Source organism: Saccopteryx leptura, chromosome 1 (genome assembly GCF_036850995.1).
Source record: "Saccopteryx leptura isolate mSacLep1 chromosome 1, mSacLep1_pri_phased_curated, whole genome shotgun sequence".
NCBI lineage: Eukaryota > Metazoa > Chordata > Mammalia > Chiroptera > Emballonuridae > Saccopteryx > Saccopteryx leptura.
In genome coordinates, this window is record NC_089503.1 from 96,621,631 (window position 1) to 96,647,528 (window position 25,898).

Sequence of the window (25,898 nt, forward strand, 5' to 3'; positions counted from 1 at the left end):
AATGCATCAGGAAGCCCTGTTGCTCTACCTTCAGAATATATCCAGAATCTGACCACTTTTCATCACTTACACTGTTACCAGCCTGGTGCAAGTCACCATCAACCTTTGCCTGGATTACTATAATACTTACAGACTTACTCCCTGGTCTCCCTGAGTCGAACCTTGCCTTTTTAGTCTAGTCTCAACACAGTAGTCAGTGGGACCCTTTAAAAATTAAAACTGACATGCTCAAAATCTTGCTGTGCCAATTTCACTTAGAGTAAAGCCAAAAGAAGCCCCAGCCCTTGGCTCCCACATCTTTACTTGCTACTCTTCCTCCCATTCACTCCACTCCAATCACACTTTCCTCCTTGCTGTTCTTTAGAGCCACCAGGTACACTCACTTTCTTCTTAAGGGTTCCCTCTGCCTGCAAAACTCTTTCCTTTAATGCAGTGGTCCTTAACCAGGAGCAATGTTTCCCCCAGAAGACATTTGGTAATGTCTGGAGACATTTTGATTGTCCTGACTCAGGAGAGGAAGCTGCCACTGTCAACTAGCAGATAGGGGACCGGGATACTGCTGCAATGCAACAATAAAAAATAAAGTTGGCCATCCCCAAATGTCAGTAGTGCTGAGGTTGAGAAACCCTGGTCTAAGGAGTCAGAGCATGCCATCATGTCTTTGTTCAAGTGTTACCTTCCCAATGAGGCTTACACTGCCAATCCTATCTTAATTTGAAGCCCTCTTTACCCCTTGTTCATCAGCTTGCCCTTACTCTTTTTACCCCACTTTACTCTTTTCCATATTACTGCCTAGCATACTAATATTAGTAACATAAATACTGTGTAGCATACTTACTTATATTTATTGTTTATTACTTTTATTTCCCTACTAAAATGTAAGCTCCAAAGGGGGAGAGATATTTGTTTTCTTTCCTGATATGTACCAGGCTCATAGTAGGCTTCTGATATGTTTATTATATTCATGAATAAATAGACTTATATGAATCCTGATGCTAAATAATCAAACATTCTAATCTACCAAAGCTAACTACAAGATGGATAATAGCAAACGTTTATTACAACACTTGCCACATGCCCAATGTTCTGCTATTTACATGCATTATCTAATTTGATCATCCTCATGCCCTTATAAGGTAGATGCTACTTTTATTTCTAACTTACAGATGAGGAAACTGAGGCTTCAAAGTGTAAAAACAATTTTCCAATAAAGAGATAGTTGTGGAGCTGGACTGTTAGTCTTCTTCCAACCACCACATATATATAATGAAGTCTTATTTTATTCTGAAAGCAGAATTACATATAGTACTCTCAGGTCTACATTCTGGCTAAGAAGATCCAAAAGGCCCTGGCCAGGTAGCTCAGTTGGCTGGAGCATTATCCTGAAATGCAGAGGTTGCCGGTTTAATCCCTGATCAGGGTACATACAGGAACAGATAGATGTTCCTGTCTCTCTCTTTTCCTCCCTGCTCTCTCATTAAAATCAATCAATAAAAAATTTTTTTAAAAGAAGATCCAAAAGTACTTAAAATAAACAGGAACAAAAGTATTAATTCTGTCATCAACACTCTCTATAGTATATTAAGAAAAACAAAGATCTTCTCCTCTTCACCAATATGGAACATTTCCTGAAAAGCATCCTTGCTGCAGAGCAACAAACCCCAAGAAAACCAAGAGATCAGCTTGTGAGTGAAGACAAGGTAAGGTGCCCTTATAATCTAGCATTAAGATTGTGCTCTGCTACATACACTGACACTTTTTATTGTGTTTGGGGCCATATTTATAACTGAACACATAAGCAGAGCAAAGGATTGGAAACTAATGGTGGTATGAATAGGTAGATCATCCACACTTCATTCAAGAGCTTTCCCAGTACAAGCAGATGTTGTATCTTAGATCTAACAGTTATATAGGACCCAAGCAATCAAAGAGTTTCTCCCTTTGCCTTCAGGCAGGTGAAGTATGAATTCTAGAGAGCAGAAACTAAAACTCAGACTTGTCCCAGTCCACCAGCTGAAAAAGGACAACAAGTAATTAGAACTTGGGTCCAGTGCCTCCTCATTCAGGGTTTTTTCTAGTACACCCTAATAATACCTACTGCTGTTTTATAAAAAGTTGTTTGTTTCAATCATAAGCATTTAAAATGTTATATAATGACAAACAACAAATGGAGATATCAATTTTAGTAGGTACTACAAATCAGACTTCTAAAGTGATTGTTTAAATACAAGGGTGGGCAAAAGTAGGTTTACAGTTGTTTGTATGGGAAAAAGATATACAGGTTATGATTATAATAATACAAGAATAAATATGTGTTTCATGTACTTACAACTGTACACCTACTTTTTCCCACCTCTGTATATATATATTGTCACCATCAATGGATAAGTGTTCTGGTACCTCTTCATCTTTACCAGTGCTTAGTATTTTCCATCTTTTTTATTTTATCCACTCTTCTGGATGTATGGGGTTTTTTTTGGGGGGAGGTTGTGTTGTTTGGTTTGTTTGTTTTTTTACAGAGAGAGAGTCAGAGAGAGAGAGAGAGAGAGATAGGAACAGAGAGGAACAGAGAGAGATGAAAAGCATCAATCATTAGTTTTTTGTTGCAACACCTTAGTTGTTCATTGATTGCTTTCTCATATGTGCCTTGACCGTGGGGCTACAGCAGACCAAGTAAGCCCTTGCTCAGGCGAGCAATCTTGGGTCCAAGCTGGTGAGCCTTGCTTAAACCAGATGAGTGCATGCTCAAGCTGGAGACCTTGGGGTGTCGAACCTGGGTCCTCCGTGTCCCAGTCCAATGCTCTATCCACTGTGCCACCTCCTGGTCAGGCTGGGTGTATGGTTTTAATTTGCATTTTCCTGGTGGCCAGTGAACCTGAGCATCTTTCATATATTTGTACAATATATCATTTGAATTTCCTCTCTTGAAAAGTGCCTATTCAAGTTGTTTGCTCATTTTCCACTGGATTGCCTACTTGATTGATAGAAATTCTTTATCCTGAAACAATTTTACTTCATTCTGTGGATTCTTTTTATTAAAAACAACTACATGTGTTTCTTTTTTTTGTTTTAGACCTAAAAAGAAAATGATGACCTCATTTCAGTCTGCATGATTAAATGGTATTAAATATGTCAATACAACATCTGATGAAGCTGATAAAACTATTTTTAAAAATCTAACATTTGTGTATGAATCATATATATGTATATTATAATCTTGGGTGATATAAAACAACAGAGACTAATATTTGGCCCAAAAGATAAAGAACATGCTGACATTTTCACTATGACTAAAAGATCATTAGACCATGTATTTCATTAAAGTATTCACTAATTAAAGATACTGACTGAATCTCTTTCTAGAAATGTAAAATTTGTATATATTATCATTTGTCCAGCTGACTACCTACCTAAAATTGTCTGTTGCCAAGTCACTCAAAGAAGTTATATATATTTGCACAATATTTGGTGATGAGGATTAAGAGAGTACATAAAATATAGTCCATGTGGCATACACAAAATTCACTTTGGAGGTCCTGGTTGCACACCTCAGAGAGAGAAGCAGTCATCAGAAACCACAGTTTCAGGGTGTATTTGGGTGCTCATCAGGAGAGATGAAACCATCACATGAACCAATGTAAGCCAAAAAAAAATGTTTTCAAATACAAACTCCAAATCCTAAGGGGGCTCAAATTACAAATTCAATGCCAGCAATTTAAGCTGCTTTGCACAAGGCTAATTCCCTTTATCATGCTCCACGATGATTCCTATTCAGAGTTTTTTTTAAATGGTTTTTTTTTAAATATAACAATTAATTAATAATTATATTTTTAATATAACAATTAAATTAATTTTTAAATATAACAATTGTTATTGAGTATCTCAAACAATCCAAGGAAGACAGGCTAGTAAAGAAAACTTTAATTTAAACAAATACTATGTGGGTAGATAATAAATAATAACTAAATAGTGAACGCAATATCCAGTTCAAATGCAACATTTTTTAGCTCTGCAGGCTTTGTCATAATTAAGATATGTCCACACATGGCTAAATATTTAACTCTAAATTCAACCAAAATACTAATAATAAATTAAATGAGAAAATAAATTAAAACACACTGTGAGACAATAAGTCAAGAAGATTTGCAATTAAGGTTATCAAAAAGTTTTAAATCAAGCCATAAAGAACATCTGCTCAAAGTCAATGTACTACATCTAATTCTCTCATTTCTACCATCAAATACTGACCTTGAGTTCTCATTTCTTTGCTACTAGAAGTTGGTTACTTAGTCATCTTAAGCAGCCATTCTGGTTAAATTATTAGATTTGACATTAGGCAAAGTAAGTACCAAATTTATCAGCCTTATATTTTATTTAATTACTATCTCCATTAAAATCACTGACTGCCTTTGCAGCACAGACACACATAAAATGGTCTATTAGGCAGCTGTTCTCCTGTCTTCTCCATGAACTAGAAATTCTTGTACAGAACACACCCCCTAATCAATGCATAACTTTATAGGATTAAGGACTTTTCCAGTACCTTGAGATAATATGATAAATATTGAATGTGTGCCCACAAGGCATATAGAAGCCATATTTCACCAACTATTGACAAAAAGAACCCTTTCCCAACAATATAATACTTAGTTATTTTAAGATTTGGTTTTTAATTTCAAAAATGGTACATAGACTTCAGTTTCCAAGAAGATGAGTAGTCATATTTTTTTCCTACTTCTCCCACCAAACACAACCCAAATCCCCAGACATTATATATTAAAACAAATAAGAAGTTTCTAAAAGATGTACAGAAGGAAACAGAACAGCCTGGGACCTCAGAACACAAGGCAGGACATGGTAGTAAATTTCACAAATTCTCTTTTTCCTTTATGTATTCCAGACTTAGCAATTAAAACAAATGAACAAACAAACACCAATGAGCACAGACCAAAAGAGTTCCACAAAAGTCTTTTCTTTCTAGCAAAAGGACTAAGAAAAGGGCTGCCTAGCAAGACAGAAAACTTTTAGATAATGACTGCTTTACTCCAGCCAACAATCACACACACACACACACACACACACACACACACACACACACCTGTCTACACTCACACCAGCAAAAGTTAAGTGGGGAATCTAGACTTTCCCTCTTGCCAGCCTATAACCAGGTACCCCAACTTTCTCCTGTAGTGATGCCAGAGAAACCAAGCAGAGAGCTGGGAATTTTCACCCTTTCATCCCCACAGGGCAGAAACAAACACCCGTACACCCCATGATGCCACTGGAGAACACGTGGGAAATCTAGACAGCTACCAACATATGGCAGTAATAAGTCCCCTCACCACCACCTTCTCATTGGAGTAACATCATCAGAGACCAAGTGAAGAGTTAGAACTTTTACCATTGCCCAGTGGTAATAAGGCTACCCTCACCATTGTATTAGTGGAAACCACATGGGAAGCTGGAACTACTGTACCTATCTAACAGATATGAAGAATGCCTTCCTAAAGTATTAGTGAAAGCCAAGTGGAGAACCTGGACTTTTGTCTTCTACAAGGCAATAACAAGGCAGCACCCTCTGGTCCCCCTACATGCCACATTGGAATGGTGTCAAAGGAAGTTAGCCAACACAAAATTTAAATAAGATTTCAAATCTTATAATCATTTATCATACTAAGAGCCAGAAATAAAATGAGTGAAAAAATACAATAAATAGATGCCAACACAAAAATGACAAATACAGTGTGTCCGTAAAGTCATGGTGCACTTTTGACCAGTCACAGGAAAGCAACAAAAGACAATAGAAATGTGAAATCTGTACCAAATAGAACCACTGAAATAGAAGGAAAACCCTCCCAGTTTCTGTAGGATGATGTGGCAGCATGTGCGCATGTGCAGATGATGACATAACACCGTGTATACAGCAGAGCAGCCCACTAGCCCTGCCAGTTGAGATGTGGACGGTACAGAGGAAAGTTCAGTGTGTTCTGTGGCTCGCTAAATTCGAATCTGTGACCAAAGTGCAACTTGAATATTGGTACATTTATAACGAAGTGCCACCACATAGGAATGACATTACTCGGTGGGATAAGCAGTTGAAGGAAACCGGAAGTTTGGTGGAGAAACCCCGTTCTGGTAGGCCATCAGGCAGTGACAAGTCTGTAGAGGCTATATGGGATAGTTACCTAAGGAGCCCTAAAACATCTGTGCGTGAGCCCACATCGAACTGCACTGAATAGGTATGAAACTGGGAGAGTTTTCCTTTTATTTGGTGCAGATTTCACATTTCTATCATCTTTTGTTGCTTTCCTATGACCAGTCAAAAGTGCACCATGACTTTACGGGCACACTGTATATTGAATTATATGACAATGACTTAAAAGGAGCCATCATAGAAGTGTTTCATTAAGCAATTATGAACATGCTCAAAACAAATTTAAAAAATAAAAAGTCTCAGCAAGGAACTATAAATCCCCAAGCAAAGGAGAAAACAAAGAAGAACCAAATGAAAAATTGAAAATGGAAAAATACAAAAACCAAAATAAAAAGTTCATTGGATAAGCTTAACAGTAAAATGGAAGGAATTGGGGGTAGGGAAAGGGAAGTCAGTGGATTTTTAGATAGAACAATAGAAACTAACCATTCCAAAAAAAACAGAGAAAAAAACTGAACAAAAGAATGTATAGTGCCTTGGGAACATATGATACTATAAAATAATGGTCTGGTGTTCAAGTCATCAGAGTCTCAGAAAGAGAAGAGAAAGTAGGAAGGCTGTAAAAGTACTCAAGGAAAGTGGGTGAAAACTACTAAAATTTGGGAAAAGACAAAAATCTATAGATTCAAAGAGCTGACTGAATTCCAAACAGGATAAATCCAAAGCAATCCACACTACAATATATCGCAAACTTCCGAAAACTAAAAGCAGAGAAAAAAATCTTGAAAGCAGCCAGAGAAGTATGACATCTTACCTATAGTCAAAAATAATTTTGATAACATATTTTTTATTAGAAACCATAGAAGCTAGGAAGAAGTGGCACATTTTTCTAGAACTGGAAAAAAAAAGGAAACAATCAATCTAGAATTCTATATCCAATGAAAATATTCTTTAGGAATGAAGAGAAAAATCAAGACATTTATAGGTATAGAAAAACTAAGAATATGTGATAGCCCTACCTAACCTGAGAGGAAGGCTAAAGGAAATTCTTTAAAAAGAAAGGAAACAAAAGAAAAAATGTTGGAACACCAGGAAGGAAAATCATGGCAAGCAATAATAAGGATAAATATAATAGACTTCTAAATTATATTTAACAGTTGAAGTAAAAATTTTAATATTGTTGATGTGGCTCTAAATATATGTAGAGGAAATATTTAATACAATTATATTAGAAAAGGAGAAGGATAAAAAACAATAAGGGGGTTCAGGTTTCAATACTTCACATGAACTGATAAAATGACTACACTGGTGGCCCATGACATGTAAATAATGCAATACCTAAAGCAACCACTATAAAAGCAATACAAAGAGACTCAAAAGTCTATATTAAAAAATACTATAAATATCTAATTTTTTGAGGAATCCCCATACTGTTTTCCCCAGCCATCCCACTTATATACTAGGAATATATCCCAAGGACACCATATCACCGACTGAAAAAAAAAATGCACCCCCATGTTTATGGCAGCATTGTTCACAATATCAAAGATCTGGAAACAGCCCAAGTGTCCATCAGTGGACGAGTGGATTAAAAAGCTGTGGTACATATATATAATGGAATACTATGGGGCTATGAAAAAGAATGAAATATTACCTTTTGCAACAACATGAATGTACCTGGAAACTATTATGTTGAGTGAAATAAGCCAGGCAGAGAAAGAAAAATATCATATGACCTCACTCATTTGAGGAATCCAAGGAATAATGAGAACTGAGGAACGGAATTGAGACAGAGAAGGGATCAAAGAGACCAGAGGAAAAGAGGACAAAGGGAAAGGGGATGATAGGATGGGATAAACCTGAAGGGAAGGGGGAGGGCGCTGTAGGGAGGGGGGCAAGGGAGATGTTGAGGGGAATGGGGGAGGGGGAGGCATTCGGGGTGACCCTAGAATCTATGTAAACACAATTAAATTTTTAAAAAAGTAAAAAAAAATACTATATATAGGCACTGAGCACTTCTGGTAAGACCATGGGAAAGCACATTCCCATAGGGCTAGGATAGAAAGAAGAGAACACCCATCCATGAGAATAGGTGAATTTATTGTCCATCACATTTGTTTAGTTATGTTTCATCAGGGATTTGCTGTGTGGCTTACAATAACCAGTCAAACAGATTGGCTGTTTCAAGAACAGATGGCACTGTGAAAATTTATAACTTGTCAGTAAACTATTTTCAGGAGAAATATTTCCCAGCTTGTGAGTCTTGAGCTACAGAAGCTCTGTGTTGGCCAAAAGGACAGCAATTCTTTAGTGCTGGGCTAAACAGAGATTGGTGGGTATGGTTCACAAGCAGTAAACCTCAAGTATTCTGTGGATGCCTTTGGAGGATCCACTTGGAGCATAGCTTCCAGCCCCACTGGCTCTCACAACCCAAAGTGGTTGACTATAAAGATGGAACTGTGAAACTATTTCATATCATCCAAAACCCAGTTTGAAAGAAATTTTGATAGGAAAGTCACATCCTGAGTCTCAGCTAGCATCCCTCTCATACCCACATTGCCACAGGCTCATAGAGTACATTAATGTGTTTGATGTCAAATCAGGTAGCATTATTCATAAGATGCTTCTGGATAGGCAGCACATGGGTATATCTAAGCAGAAGTGTATCAAATAGGGCATTGCTTTCTTGTCAGATGGTACTGTCATAAGTGTGGACTCTGCTGGAAAGGTGCAGTTCTGGGAGCCAGCTACTGGGACTCTTGTGAAGATTCATCTCATTGCAAGTGCTGACATGCAGCCTATTGCAGTACTGATCAAGAAGACAATTTTGTGGTGAGCGCAGCTGAAAGGACAGTATTCCATTATCAGGTGGTCTCTGTGACTTCCAAGAGCAGTGAGAAACAGTGAACAAAAACATTCCAGCATCCTACCCAAGATGTTCAAACCATGGCCTGCAGCCCTACAGCAGTGATATCTTGAAGCACTGACACCCACTTAGTCATTTTTCCTATCCTGGAGAAAATGAAGATGAAGAATTATGATGCTGCTGCTCTCTGAAATATCATTTTTCCCCATCGATACTTCATTTCTTGTTCAAAAAGGAGGCAGCCTCTCCTCTTCCAGTTTTCTTATCTCTTGGGTCTTTGGTGACTAGGATCTACAGTTGCAACAGGAAAGCATGAGGATACCCTTCCACTCTCTAAAGATGCAGATCATTTATTGCACCTCAAGACAAAGGAACCCTGAGAACATTATCTGTAGCAATATCTTCCCACATAGAAGTTGGATAGCCTATCCTACAGCTTCTCAGTTTTTTCTCTATCAATTGGATTATGAACACGACAATTTAAGCCTCCAAAGGGGTTTCCAAAATGCCAGTGTTCTTTTACTCTGCCCTTCAGATTTTGTTTTCTCAAGCTTCAACAACAAAAAAGATTCAGCAAAGCTCTCGTGCCATCAAATCAAGGGTCTCTACACATGATTCAGTTGTTAGAATGATGCTTCAAACACCTGCCTACTTTCCAGCTTTACTCAGGGCCAGTGGAGTCCATAGGTCTTTTGGCAACCAGCCTAGGTGGGAATTGGCTAGCTGTATCAGGTACCAGTGGGGCATCCATGTGAGCATGTAAAACATCTAAAGCTTCATTGTCAGGTGCTTGCCTACAGTTAGTTTCCCTGTATCTGCTATGACCATCATCCCCAATACCAACAACTTTGTCACTGCTCATTCTGACCAGTGGATATTTGAATACAGCATCCTAGACAAACACTATACAGAGTAGAGCCAGACCATCCAGAAGCAGGTGTTTTATCATTCTTGGCTCCAAAGGCATACTCCCACCAAATACATCAATTTTTATTCCAAGAAACCAATGCACATTCTTCTCCATGATGCCTACACATTCTGAATTATCAAGTCACTATCTCTTCCAAATGACAAAACCTGCTCTACCATCTACTTCCTCTCATAAATGAATCAGATGTCATCAGGAGGCACACAGTCCCTGCCTTTAAATTTTCTAAGATATATAAGCTTCTGTTCTTCCTGGATCTTTTGGATGAAAGAACATTGGTGGTAGCAGAAGACCTCTTGACATCATTGCTCAGCTCCTACACCCATCAAAAAAGAAGAAATTTGGGACCTAAAACAGGGCATTGCCTGTGTACTTTCTTGAATTGTTTTACCTTGTTTGTTTTCACAAATAATGATAATGAAACAAAGTTTTTCTTTAAGAAAAAATAGTATACATAAGCTAAAATGTAATTCTAACAAATGTTTAAGTAACCCACAGAAAGGCAAGGAAAAGAAAACAAATAAAAAAAACAGAGAGAACAAACAGAAAACAGAAATTAAATGATAGACTTAAGACCTAACATATCAATAATAAATATAAATATTCCAAATACACCACCTGAAAGACAAGGAATGACTCAACTGTATGCTATCTGTAAGAAACTCACTTCAAATATAACAATATAAGCAAGTTGAAAATAAAAAGAAGGAAAAGATATACCATGTGCTCATTAATAAAAAGAAACCAAGAGTGGTTATATTAATATCAGGTAAAAGGACATCAGGGCAAAGTAAATTACCAGAGACAAAGAGGGATATTAATGATAAAAGGATTAACTACAAAGAAGACATAGCAGTCTTAAATGTGTATACATAAAACAATAGAGGTATACCATATGTAAAACAAAAACAGCTAGAAGTGAAAGGAGAAATAGACATATTATAATTATTGTTGGAATTTTCAACACCCCCCCCCCCACAATTCATAAAACTACATAGAAAAATCATCAAGAATATAGAAAAACTCAATACAATCTATCAACCAATAGTACTAATTAACACTTCTGGAACTCTGTCCTACAACAACATCCAAATACATTCTTTATACATGCCCAATAAACATGTATCAAGATATCCTGAGGTATAAAACAAATTTGAAAGAATTGAAGATGTAAATTGTGTATTTTCCTACCAGGATAGAATTATGCTAGAAATCACTAACAGAAAAATAAAAGTAAATCTCAAAACACTTAGAAACTAAACAATATACTTCTAAATAATCAAAGAGTCAAGGAAGTCATCTCAAAATTTTTTTTAATTCATTGAATTGAATGACAATGAAAAGTGAACATATCAAAGTTTGCTGAGAGGAAAATATATAACACTAATTTATAGCACATATATTAGGAAACAGGTAAACTCTCAAATCAATAATCTAAGCTTTTAACTCAAAAACCTAGAAAAAGAAGAGCAAAATAAACCAAAAACAAGTGGAAGGAAGAAAATAATAAACAGCAGAAATCAACATAATTGAAAACAGAAAAACAATAAGAAAAAACTCAATAAAGTAAAGATCTGTTTTTCTTAGAAAGGCCAATAAAACTGACAAACCTCTAACAAGACTGACAGTGAAAAAGAGAGAGAAAACACAAATACCAATATTAGGAATCAATGGAGAGGTATTACTACAGACATTTAAAAAATCATAAGGAAACAAACAACAACTCTACAAAAAATAATTCAACAGATAATACGGACCAATTCATCAAAAAACAAACTACTACAACTCATCCAACAGAAAATAAATCATTTGAATAGCCTTATAATTATTAAGAAACTTGAACTCATAATTTTAAAATTGCCAAAGAAGAATTTTCCAGGTGCAGATGACTTCACCATATAAATCTACCAAATATTTAAAAACAGAAATTAACAATAATTGTACATAATCTTTTCCAGAAAACAGAAGAGGGATCACTCTCCAAATTACATTGTGAAGTTTTTATAATATATGTATATATTATATTTATATATATTTATAACATATGTATATATAAAAATAATTATCCACCACAATCAAGTGGGCTTTATTCCATAGGTGCAAAGTTGGTTCAATATTCAAAAGCAGCAATGTAATTCACATATCAACAGGCTAAGGCAGAAAAATCTCAAGTTTATAACAATGGATACAGGAAAAGTATTTGACAAAATGTGACCCATTTATATTGAAAACTGTTAGAAAAATAGAAATAGAAGGAAACTTCTTCAATGTGATATAAGAACATCTACAAAACTGGTAAGAATCTACATAATGGAATCTACATAATGGTAAAAGACTGTCTGCTCTCCCCTAAGATTAGAACAAGGTAAGGATGTCCCCACTACTCTCATTTAACACAGTGTTAGAAGTTCTAGCTACTACAACAAGGGAAGAAAAAGAAAGGACATTCAGATTGAGAAGGAAGAAATAAATCTATCCCTATATACAGATATCATTATTGTCTACATAGAAAATCCCATGGAATGTACAAAAAGTTAAAAATAATTTTTGGAATTAATGAGTTCATTAAGATGACCAAATAAAAGATAAGCATATCTCTATCTCTATGACCAGTAAATACATGGATAGATACCAAAATGTAAAAATATAACACCTCTTTTAACTACTCTAAAATGAAATTCTTGGTATAAATCTCAAGTACTGTATAGGATTTGCATGCTAACAACTTCAAAATGCTGATTAAAGAATCAATGTTGCCTGACCAGGCAGTGGCGCAGTGTGGATAGAGCGTCGGACTGAGATGTGGAGGACCCAGGTTTGGGTCCCCAAGGTCGCCAGCTTAAGAATGGTCTCATCGAACTTCCCAAGCCTGTGGAAAGAACTAAAGCCTCAAATTCAAGAAGCAAACAGAACACCGAGTTTTCTTAACCCCAACAAACCCACTCCAAGGCACATCATAATGAAGATGACACAAACCAATGACAAACAAAAAATTCTCAAGGCAGCCAGGGAAAAGAAGAGTACAACATATAAAGGAAGGCCTATTAGATTATCATCAGATTTCTCAGCAGAAACTCTACAAGCTAGAAGAGAGTGGACCCCAATATTTAAAGCCCTGAAAGAGAGGAATTTTCAGCCAAGAATATTATACCCATCAAAGCTATCCTTCAAGTACGAAGGAGATATAAAAACATTCACAAATACAGAAAAGATGAGAGAATTTATCAGCAGAAAGCCCCCACTCCAGGAAATACTAAAGGAGGTTTTCCAACCAGATTCAAAGAACAAAAGAAAACAAACCCACAAGTAACAGCTCCACCAAGAACACAATAAAACCAAACTTAAACTGTGACAACAAAAGAAAAAAAAGGGGGGAGAGGATGGAGATTAACAGTAGCAAAGGACGATGAAGTGCAGAAATACTTATAAGATAGGGTACTACAATGAATATGGTAGGTACCCTTTTCATTACTTAATGGTAACCACCCTTGAAAAAACCACCACAAAAACACTTGACTTAAAAAAGGTAGCAACAGAGGAAAGAAGTATGGAACACAAACAAACAAAAACAAATGATAGAAAAACAAAAGAGAAGAATCAAACAAGATACAAAACTAACAGAAAGCAATTTATAAAATGGCAGTAGGGAACCTACAAGTGTCAATAATTACACTAAATGTAAATGGATTAAACTTACCAATAAAAAGACACAGAGTAGCAGAATGGATTAAAAAAGAAAACCCAACTATATGCTGCCTACAAGAAACACATCTAAGCAACAAGGATAAAAACAAATTCAAAGTGAAAGGCTGGAAAACAATACTCCAAGCAAACAACACCAAAAAAAAAGCAGGTGTAGCAATACTCATATCTAATAATGCTGACTACAGGACAGAAAAAGTACTCAGAGACAAAAATGGTCATTTCATAATGATTAAGGGGAAGTTGAATCAAGAAGACATAACAATCCTTAATATATATGCACCAAACCAAGGAGCACCAAAATATATAAGACAGCTACTTATTGACCTTAAAACAAAAACTAACAAAAATACAATCATACTTGGAGACCTCAATACTCCGCTGACGGCTCTAGATCGGTCATCCAAACAGAGAATCAATAAAGATATAGTGGCCTTAAACGAAATACTAGAACACCTGGATATGATAGACATCTACAGGACACTTCATCCCAAAGCGACAGAGTATACATTCTTCTCTAGTGTACATGGAACATTCTCAAGAATTGACCATATGTTGGGCCACAAAGACAATATCAGCAAATTTAGAAAAATTGAAATTGTACCAAGCATATTCTCTGATCATAAAGCCTTGAAACTAGAATTCAACTACAAAAAAGAGGGGGGAAAACCCACAAAAATGTGGAAACTAAACAACATACTTCTAAAAAACGAATGGGTCAAAGAAGAAATAAGCGCAGAGATCAAAAGATATATACAGACAAATGAAAATGAAAATACGACATATCAGAATCTCTGGGATGCAGCAAAAGCAGTAATAAGAGGGAAGTTCATATCACTTCAGGCCTATATGAACAAACAAGAGAGAGCCCAAGTAAACCACTTAACTTCACACCTTAAGGAACTAGAAAAAGATGAACAAAGACAACCCAAAACCAGCCGAAGAAAGGAGATAATAAAAATCAGAGCAGAAATAAATGAAATAAAGAACAGAAAAACTATAGAAAAAATCAATAAAACAAGGAGCTGGTTCTTTGAAAAGATCAACAAAATTGACAAACCCTTGGCAAGACTCACCAAGGAAAAAAGGCACAGGACTCAAATAAATAAAATCCAAAATGAAAGAGGAGAGATCACCACAGACATCATAGATATACAAAGAATTATTGTAGAATACTATGAAAAACTATATGCCACCAAATACAACAATATAGAAGAAATGGATAAATTCCTAGAACAATACAACCTTCCTAGACTGAGTCATGAAGAAGCAGAAAGCCTAAACAGACCAATCAGCAGGGAGGAAATAGAAAAAAATATTAAAAACCTCCCCAAAAATAAAAGTCCAGGCCCAGACGGTTATACTAATGAATTCTATCAAACATTCAAAGAAGACTTGGTTCCTATTCTACTCAAAGTCTTCCAAAAAATTGAAGAAGAAACAATACTTCCAAACACATTTTATGAGGCCAACATAACCCTCATACCAAAACCTGGCAAGGATGGCACAAACAAAGAAAACTACAGACCAATATCTCTAATGAATACAGATGCTAAAATACTAAACAAAATACTGGCAAACCGAATACAACAACATATTAAAAAAATAATACATCATGATCAAGTGGGATTCATCCCAGAATCTCAAGGATGGTTCGACATACGTAAAACGGTTAACGTAATACACCATATCAACAAAACAAAGAACAAAAACCACATGATCTTATCAATAGATGCAGAAAAGGCTTTTGATAAAATACAACATAATTTTATGTTTAAGACTCTCAACAAAATGGGTATAGAAGGAAAATATCTCAACATGATAAAGGCCATATATGATAAACCATCAGCCAACATCATATTAAATGGCGTAAAACTGAGGACTTTCCACCTTAAATCAGGAACACGACAGGGTTGTCCACTCTCTCCACTCTTATTTAACGTGGTGCTAGAAGTTCTGGCCAGAGCAATCAGACAAGACAAAGAAATAAAAGGCATCCATATCAGAAAAGAAGAAGTAAAGGTATCACTTTTTGCTGATGATATGATCCTATACATCGAAAACCCGAAGGACTCCACAAAAAGATTATTAGAAACAATAAACCAATACAGTAAGGTCGCAGGATACAAAATTAACATACAAAAGTCCATAGCCTTTCTATATGCCAACAATGAAATATTAGAAAACGAACTCAAAAAAATAATCCCCTTCACGATTGCAACAACAACAAAAAAAAAACCTAGGAATAAACATAACAAAGAATGTAAAGGACCTATATAACGAAAACTACAAGGCATTATTAAGAGAAATAGAAAAAGACACAATGAGATGGAAAAATATTCCTTGTTCTTGGATAGGAAGAATAAATATAATTAAAATGGCCATATTACCCAAAGCAATATATAAATTTAATGCAATTCCCATCAAAATTCCTATGAGATTTTTTAAAGAAATGGAACAAAAAATCATCAGATTTATATGGAACTATAAAAAACCCCGAATAGCCAAAACAATCCTAAGGAAAAAGAATGAAGCTGGGGGCATTACAATACCTGACTTTAAACTATATTATAGGGCCACGATAATCAAAACAGCATGGTATTGGCAGAAAAATAGACACTCAGACCAATGGAACAGAATAGAAAGCCCAGAAATAAAACCACATATATATGGTCAAATAATCTTTGATAAAGGGGCCAACAACACACAATGGAGAAAAGAATGCCTCTTCAACAAATGGTGTTGGGAAAACTGGAAAGCCACATGCAAAAGAATGAAACTCGACTACAGCCTGTCCCCGTGTACTAAAATTAATTCAAAATGGATCAAAGACCTAAATATAAGACCTGAAACAATAAAGTACATAGAAGAAGACATAGGTACTAAACTCATGGACCTGGGTTTTAAAGAACATTTTATGAACTTGACTCCAACGGCAAGAGAAGTGAAGGCAAAGATAAATGAATGGGACTACATCAGACTAAAAAGTTTTTGCTCAGCAAGAGAAACTGATATCAAAATAAACAGACAGCCAACTAAATGGGAAATGTTATTTTCAAACAACAGCTCAGATAAGGGCCTAATATCCAAAATTTACAAAGAACTCATAAAACTCAACAACAAACAAACAAACAATCCAATAAAAAAATGGGAAGAGGACATGAACAGACACTTCTCCCAGGAAGAGATACAAATGGCCAACAGATATATGAAAAGATGCTCAGCTTCATTAGTTATTAGAGAAATGCAAATCAAAACTACAATGAGATACCACCTCACCCCTGTTAGATTAGCTATTATCAACAAGACGGGTAATAGCAAATGTTGGAGAGGCTGCGGAGAAAAGGGAACTCTCATCCACTGTTGGTGGGACTGTAAAGTAGTACAACCATTATGGAGGAAAGTATGGTGGTTCCTCAAAAAACTGAAAATAGAACTACCTTATGACCCAGCAATCCCTCTACTGGGTATATACCCCAAAACCTCAGAATCATTGATACGTAAAGACACATGTAGCCCCATGTTCATTGCAGCACTGTTCACAGTGGCCAAGACATGGAAACAACCAAAAAGCCCTTCAATAGAAGACTGGATAAAGAAGATGTGGCACATATACACTATGGAATACTACTCAGCCATCAGAAATGATGACATCAGATCATTTACAGCAAAATGGTGGGATCTTGATAACATTATACGGAGTGAAATAAGTAAATCAGAAAAAAACAAGAACTACATGATTCCATACATTGGTGGAACATAAAAACGAGACTAAGAGACATGGACAAGAGTGTGGTGGTTACCAGGGGTGGGGGGAGGGAGGACATAGGAGGGAGGGAGGGAGAGAGTTAGGGGGAGGGGGAGGGGCACAGAGAACTAGATAGAGGGTGACGGAGGACAATCTGACTATGGGCAAGGGGTATGCAACATAATTTAATGACAAGATAACCTAGACATGTTTTCTTTGAATATATGTACCCTGATTTATTAATGTCATCCCATTAACATTAATAAAAATTTATTAAAAAAAAAAAAAAAAGAATGGTCTCCTCTGGTTTGAGCAAGGCTCACCAGCTTGAGCCCAAGGTCGCTGACTCAAACAAGAGGTCACTCGGTCTGCTGTAGCCTCCCGGTCAAAGCACATATGAGAGATTAATCAATGAACAACTGGGGAGCTGCAACTACGAGTTGATGCTTCTCATCTCTCTCCCTCTATCTTTCTCACTAAATAATAATAATAATAATGTCACATGTTTAAAAGTTTCCAAGAGAGTAAATATTTAAAGTTCTCACCAGAAGATAAACTTTTATAACTACGTATGGTGGTGGATCTTAACTAGACTTATTGTGGTGATTATTTAACAGGGTATACAAATATCCAAATCATGTTGTATACCTGAAAATAATGTTATCTGTCAATTACATCTCGGTTTAAAAAAATGACATGAGAAATAAGAGACAAGGAAAAAATTAAGAGTGCTAATTTCTACAGCTTACATAGCAATAAATAATCAATATTGTATAAAAATATTTAAGTTTTAAAGACTGCTGCATAGGCCCTGGACAGTTGGCTTAGTGGTAGAGCATCGGCCCAGCGTGCAGATGTCTCAGGTTCGATTCCTGGTCAGGGCACACAGGAGAAGCGCCCATCTGCTTCTCTACCCTCTCCCCCCCCCCCTCTTCTTCTTCCCTATCTCTCTCTTCCCTTTCTGCAGCTAAGGCTCCATTGGAGCAAAGTTGGCCCGGGCACTGAGGACAGCTCCATGAACTCACTTCAGGGGCTAGAATGGCTCTGGTTGCAATGGAGCAACACCCCAGATGGGCAGAGTATTGCCCCTAGTGGGTTTGCTGGGTAGATTCATGTCGGGCGCATGCAGGAGTCTGTCCCTCTGTCTCCCTGCTTCTCACTTCAGAAAAACACAAAAATAGAATAAAATAAAAATAAATAAATAAATAAATAAATACTGTTGCAACCTCTTAGTGTTTTCCTTTAAAAAATGAAAATAAAAACTCTTTCAGGAAATAAAATATTTTGTGATAGAAAATCATGACCATTTTAATAATTCTTTGTTTCAGTTTAGGTTTCTTCATTTTGCTAAGATCTATTGTTTAACAAGCAGCTTCTGTAGAGTGGTTTTCTTATCAGATTGTCTGTATATTCTTCCATCTGTGTGTATAAGAGGATGGCTGGAAAAATGGTCACCATTTGATGTTAATAATGGTAATTTCTGGCTAGATGTGATTGATTTTTAATTTCTTGGCGCTGTGTTTTTCTGCTTGGCTTAAATTCTTTATGGTGAGCATGTATCACTCTTAATTATTATCATCATAATTATTAAGTTTATTAAGAGGTTTAGAAATAAACCAATTTTTTAAAAAAGGAAGTATGTATCTTAAGTAATTTTTAAACAAGCTCTCATTGGCCTTATGAAATAAAAATAACAGCCAGTTAACAAAACAGAAACTAGAAAACTGTATTATAAAGATTCCTCCTCCTGAAATAAAGATCTACTTTTTTTTTTTAATGGCTAATGAAGAAACACACAAACTTTTAAAGTTTTCTTAAAACAAAATAAACAAGGAATATATTAAAAACATAATGTTTATTTAAACTTACTTTTAATGATTCATTGAATCTTAATCATACCTCAATATCTTCATTTTATTACCTTATTGAGTACATTTGTGATACATAAAACTATTACATAAAAAACTTAGTGCTACATAAAACTTTATATAAAATTATATAAGAATTAAAAGTACAGCTCAGAAAAGTTATAATTTGAGTGAGAGGATTCACCATCATGCACTCTGGTCCCTAATGTATTTTTTCTGTGCTACATAAAACTTCATATAAAATTATATAAGAATTAAAAGTACAGCTCAGAAAAGTTATAATTTGAGTGAGAGGATTCACCATCATGCACACTGGTCCCTAATGTATTTTTTCTGTTTCATGGGACTTTCAATCTTAGATTAGTTTCATTTTGGATAAAATAAAGTGGCTCCTGTGAGCTCTGTCCCACTGAGTGTCCAGCACTACTTTATCGGTTTGTGTTGAACCAGTGGTACCTGTCCACCTGGCATCCAGAAGCAAGGTTGGGACCTTTAGGGTTCTTAGGCAACACGTGATAAACATTTCCTAGGAGGCCCAGGTGGCCATCTGCCATATATTTTTTGTGAGGGATTTGAAACCAAGATTGAAAGGGCCGTTTCAACTTTCCAACCTGGAAAAAAAAAATGAAAAAGGTGTGGTATAAAGATCTTCTGGAAACTAATAAGATAGCTTTATGGATGAAATAAAACCAATAAGTCAGAAGTTAAACTTTTCAAAGTATAAGAAATACAAATGAAGAGAAATAAAAGTAGATAATCATCTCTGGAAAATTGGCTAACATTATTGGGGGTATAAAGTAAGTCAACTTCATACCTTTTAACAAAATTAATTATTTAATCAAACTAAAACCATGAAAAACACATTTATGCAAATTTCTAGCCCTGGCCGGTTGGCTCAGCGGTAGAGCGTCGGCCTAGCGTGCGGAGGACCCGGGTTTGATTCCCGGCCAGGGCACACAGGAGAAGCGCCCATTTGCTTCTCCACCCCTCCGCTGCGCTTTCCTCTCTGTTTCTCTCTTCCCCTCCCGCAGCCAAGGCTCCATTGGAGCAAAGATGGCCCGGGCGCTGGGGATGGCTCTGTGGCCTCTGCCTCAGGCGCTAGAGTGGCTCTGGTCGCAACATGGCGAGGCCCAGGATGGGCAGAGCATCGCCCCCTGGTGGGCAGAGCGTCGCCCCATGGTGGGCGTGCCGGGTGGATCCCGGTCGGGCGCATGCGGGAGTCTGTCTGACTGTCTCTCCCTGTTTCCAGCTTCAGAAAAATGAAAAAAAAAAATTTCTATATATTCTTAATTTCTCCCTAACTCACCCCATCTGACTGGCCAAACCCAAAATTGTCTAATCATGATCTCTAAGGCTGATGTCTAGAAATATCCATTCTAAACATCCCAAATGACCAATACAGATGTTTTGCAGACTATACTTTGAAAGGATATTGCTTTGAAAGAACTTGTCTGAGAATCAAGTCTCTAGAAATAATTTAAAATTCAAATATTGCTGTACAAATTATCAGCCTTTTTATATCACAACAATGTGGAAAGTGTCTAGACATCTGCCAATAGCAGATTAACTAAGTAAATTAATAGGAAAGCAAATGCATACTAAAATTTTAAGTATTGCTTTAACATGTTAATACTTAAGTGGTTATTTTAAGAAAACATACAAGTATATACATACAAAGCATCAACACAGATCTCTCTAGATCAGTGTTTTTCAAACTGTGAGTTGCACTATTAGTGAGTCATGAAATCAATTTAGGTGGTTGAATTTAATCCAATTAACTTGATGCAAAGTGTTGGGAGCACTGTATCTACTAAGGGTAAGTACTGTTTCAGGAAACCTATTTCTAATATATAGCTGTGCCTATCTTTCTATGGATTGTGGTAATAAAAATATTTTTTTATAAAAACTGGTCTGCTGATGAGATTGCAGACCTTGATTATTCCTTAGTATTCCAAATTACCTATAAGTGCTATGTTATTTTTCTGTTGTCAAAAAAGCCCACTAATTTTACTATTAATTCTAAAGAAATTTAGGTGAAAGGAAGCTTTCACATACTATATGGAAAAAATGTGACTGCGAAAGATGGTTCGATCCTGAGCACTCAGCCAAGTAGAGGAATCACATATAGAAGAAAACAAAAAACATTTTGTCAGCATATTAAATATTGTGACTTTAATCTTTGTAGTTAGTTCTGTTTTTTCCATGTTTTCCAACTGTTGTTTCTTTGCTTTTACAGTGAACATATCCTTGGTAGAATTAGAATAGGAATAAAAATATACAGAAAAACTGAAACACACTTTACCTGGTAAACACTCTTTGGATTGCTGACTTTAGGAATTGTCTGAGGTTCTTTGTTACAACTTTCTTCACCCGAGGAAGTGCTGGAATAGTCTAGTGTGGCTCTACTGACAGCATGAAGGATCTGTTGGGAGATCTCCCGTTCCTTCCATCTGCCTTTGAAAGAAGCAACTGTAAATGGATGATTTTTCTCACCATACCTAAGTAGGAAAGGAAAATAAAGTATCTGTTTGAGATTCAAGGTCTCTCAGTTTTATCTCTCAGCTTTTCTGGAAACCACTCACTAACTTAAAGAAAGAATTGCTTTTGAGAAACAAATTGAAATAACTTGAGAGCAAAGCCATTTGAGAGACCTTCAACTACTACACTTGTAATTATTGGGTATTCTGTAAGAGCTATCCTGGTTAATCTCTCAGAAAAAGACAAAGGCTAATTTCTTTTGATTCAGCTAACGGACTGAATTGCCCCATGGTAGATAAGTCTCCTTCCCCCTTGATACTGCCTGTAATACTTAAACATTATAATCTACTATTGGCAATAGGGTGCAGGGATGAAAATCAAGTTAAAATATGCCAAATCTTTGTACTTCCCACCCCTGCTGGAAGTCTGTGTTATCTAATAAAGTTTGCATCTAAAGTCTTAACCAACCATTGCCCTCCCTGCTAACCTGGGGTTTGGGAGCATCACCTTTCATAAACCTAAAGTTTCCAGTTGTCAGAGAGAACACAAACTCTTACTTTCAATGAGATTACTCACCTACAGCAAACTTCAAAGGGATCTACCCATAAAGTCATCTCTTTTGGAAGTCCCAGGTGAGAAAATTCCACGTTACTTTCAGCACAAGCCCTTTGTAGAATGGGATCTTTATTCTGGTTATTGTTTATCCTGATACACCTTTAAAAACAAGGGTAGGGGAACAAAGGCACAGTGACAGGAGCTTTAGCAGAATCCTGCTGTAGGCACACTGCTGCCATACACACAGCTCTCACCTCACCCCAGTCTTCCCCCACCCCTTCCTCGCCTTCCACAGTTGTACAAATAAGAGCGAATCATCAACTTTTCTCACAGCAACTCAGAATGTGAGTTGCATCACTAAGCCACACAATTAGTTCACCAAAGGTTCACTGCATTATCTTTCATAAACACAAGTTAGAAACTGCTTAATCCACCTCACATTAGAGGGTTTGTGCTATAATAATCAACTGCTCTATTACCTATGCAACTCTTTCAAGTCCCTACTGAAACTAATAAATTTGAGTCCATAAAGCTTACATCCCACAAACTGCCAACAAAATCATTGCCGATACTTGTCACCTCCCTTTGCCATGCCACACACTAGATCTCACCTGAAGGCTTGCCCTTTAGAAGGGCAATCAGAGTGCCAGTGACTTCTGTATGTTTCAAACAAGATAGTCATCAGCTTTTCTGCGAAGTTTTCTATCTGTTGCTTACTCAATTTGTTATGCTTTTTCACCAATCTTGTGACAAAAAAGACTGCTGTTGCAATTTCATCTCTCATGATTCAAGAAAAAAGTCTACGAGGAGGTCTGCAACCATTGAAAGGAAGAAGAAGCAATTAAATAGAAACAAGGGCCTAAATTACCGACCTGTCATTGTTATTCAGAAATTTTATGCACCTTAAATTTAAAACAGAAATTATTCACCAGTTTTAATAAACTAAATAAGCACATTAATACTATCAATCAACAAAACAGCCCAAAGCAGCACTTCCTCAACTAGCCAGTTTTCTTTAACAATTTTCAAAGGAAATACATCTTTTTTAAACTTTAATACTCTTAAGAAACAAATAAAACATTATTTCACAACATAAGTAAAAGGAAAAGCCCTTATAGAGGACAGTAATTGCACTTTTTAAAAACATATTTACAGAGAGCAAAACACCATTCAGGATACAGTATAGTTTTAAAATGTGCCTCTCAGGTTGCACACTTTAAGTAAAAGTTAAGATTAATTAAATAAACTATACCTGCATGCAAAAATTCTTTAGCCCCAAGAAAAAGAGGGCAAGTTAGAAACCAGCTATGTTTTAAGTTTCTAACTTTCACCCACATCAGTTTTGTTAGTTTCAGGCTGAAATTTATATAAGCGTGGGCCCCAAAGCCTGGTAAATTTTAACCTTACTCAGGTGCTGTCATTTAGGATAATTAGTTTTTTAAAGTTCCTCATGAATTGCTCCTTGTTGGATGTAGCTAGGTTTTTTTAAAAGATTATCAAACTGTATTTGTATCTTCCATTTTACTTTCAAAGTCTTATATTTTTGACAGGTTGAGAATCAAGCATTCTCCTTCCATATCCTAATATCATATCCCACATCCCCAAAATTTTGTTTCTAATTATAACTAACATATTAAAGAATTTTGTCTTGAATCCTGATGAAACTTACAGCTTTCTTTGAAAAGTTATAAGTTGGCCACACATATTTTTTACTAAAAAATGTTTATTCGCAAATTAAGTGGAAGAGATGTCAGAGTTTATCTAGTCTCACTGGTTCTCAAAGTGTAGGCGGTCACTGACCACCTGGTTTGGATCCAGCAGGCTACTTGTTAAAAGGGCAGATTCTTAGACGTTATCCCAGATCTACTGAGTCAATACTTCTAAAAGTGAGGCCTGGAAATCAGCATTTAACAAGTTCCTTCCCCTGTTGATTTGTATATGCCCTAAAATTGAAGAACTATTGCACCTGACATCTAAGTCTTTTACACCCACAGTAAGTGGTCATTCAGGTTCTTGTCGATGAAAAAGAATTCATTCTCTGACCAGGAAGCCTACTTCATCTCTAAAAAGCTCCAATCTATGAGGAGCCAAGTCCACTCTTGGATTATATATGCAGCCCAGTTTGTTCCTCTGGGTTGTATCTAATCCTCTGCCTCATAAAGACACTTGAAATACTAGCTCTTCAGCCTTCTCTGAATCTCCTCTTTGGGACCTAGTCTCAGCTTTTTAACAGTTCTTCTTCTAGATGTTACAAAGCCTTCACCACAGTCAGCACTCACTTCTGGCTGAGTTTCAGGCATGTCGGTGGAGCTTTTAAAATGTGGAGCCCAGAATCACAGACAATACTCCAGGTGTGCTCTGCCATTACAGAACAGAGTGGGACTGTCTCCTCTCTTGCTCTGAATACCTTGGTGGCAGTAGCAACATACCACTGCTTCACATTGAACTTGCAAGTAGTCTTTTTTACTAAAGCTATTATTTAATTATATCTGTATCTTCCTACACAGTATAATGTTTAAGAATATGGGCTTTGGAGTCAGACCTTGATATAAACTTAACAACTGTCACCTGGAGCAACTTAACCTCCTGGCCTTTCAGTTTCCTGTCCGTGAAATAGTAACCTTCTAGGGTTGTTATCAAGATTAGAACCAATAATAGTCGAAGCACCTGCTGTAACTACTAGTTACCTCATAGTTTTATAGGAAGGCATTACAGTGGAGCAGTTAAGAAATCAGCTGTTCAATCAAGTGCCGTGGAATTTAATCCCAATCTTGAGTTTACAAGAGACTTCATGGAATTTCTCAACCTCTCTAATCTTCAGAATCTCATCTATAAGAGGGGGAAGAGCCCTGGCCGGTTGGCTCAGCGGTAGAGCGTCGGCCTAGCGTGCGGAGGACCCGGGTTCGATTCCCGGCCAGGGCACACAGGAGAAGCGCCCATTTGCTTTTCCACCCCTCCGCCGCGCTTTCCTCTCTGTCTCTCTTTTCCCCTCCCGCAGCCAAGGCTCCATTGGAGCAAAGATGGCCCGGGCGCTGGGGATGGCTCCTTGGCCTCTGCCCCAGGCGCTAGAGTGGCTCTGGTCGCAATATGGCGACGCCCAGGATGGGCAGAGCATCGCCCCCTGGTGGGCAGAGCGCCGCCCCATGGTGGGCGTGCCGGGTGGATCCCGGTCGGGCGCATGCGGGAGTCTGTCTGAATGTCTCTCCCTGTTTCCAGCTTCAGAAAAAAAAAAATGAAAAAAAAAAAAGAGGGGGAAGAAGTATACTTTTTTTTTTAATTTAAATGATTAAATTTAACAGGGTGACATTGGTCAACAAGAGTACATAGATTTTGGGCAAACACTCCACATCATTTGGACAGTTGATTCTCTTTTAAACCCATCATCCAAAATCAAATCATCCTCTGTCACCTTATATTTGTCCCTCATTATGCCCACCCCTCCCTATCCCCCTCCTTCTTCTCCCTTCCCCCTCCCCCTGGTAACCACTGCACTCTTATCTATGTCCATGAGTCTCAGTTTTATATCCCACCTATGTGTGGAATCATATAGTTCTTAGCTTTTTATGATTTACATATTTCACTCAGTATAATGTTCTCAA

At 36.8% G+C, this 25,898-nt stretch overlaps 1 protein-coding gene and 1 pseudogene across 1 annotated transcript in view; one reads left to right on the plus strand and one right to left on the minus strand.

Annotated features, from left to right (window-relative positions):
• The window catches only part of BTG4 (BTG anti-proliferation factor 4), a 32,418-nt gene that overhangs the window by 3,745 nt on the left and 2,775 nt on the right, over positions 1–25,898 (minus strand). Inside the window, exons 2-5 of the mRNA XM_066360759.1 lie at positions 22,911–23,111; positions 22,321–22,458; positions 21,569–21,764; positions 19,723–19,877 (exon numbers count right to left, since the gene is read on the minus strand). Of these exons, the coding sequence (XP_066216856.1) occupies positions 19,723–19,877; positions 21,569–21,764; positions 22,321–22,458; positions 22,911–23,083 (662 nt within the window). The 5' untranslated portion in view covers positions 23,084–23,111. The remainder of the gene's footprint in view (positions 1–19,722; positions 19,878–21,568; positions 21,765–22,320; positions 22,459–22,910; positions 23,112–25,898) is intronic.
• Positions 8,237–10,300, plus strand: LOC136389715 (U3 small nucleolar RNA-associated protein 4 homolog pseudogene; annotated as a pseudogene).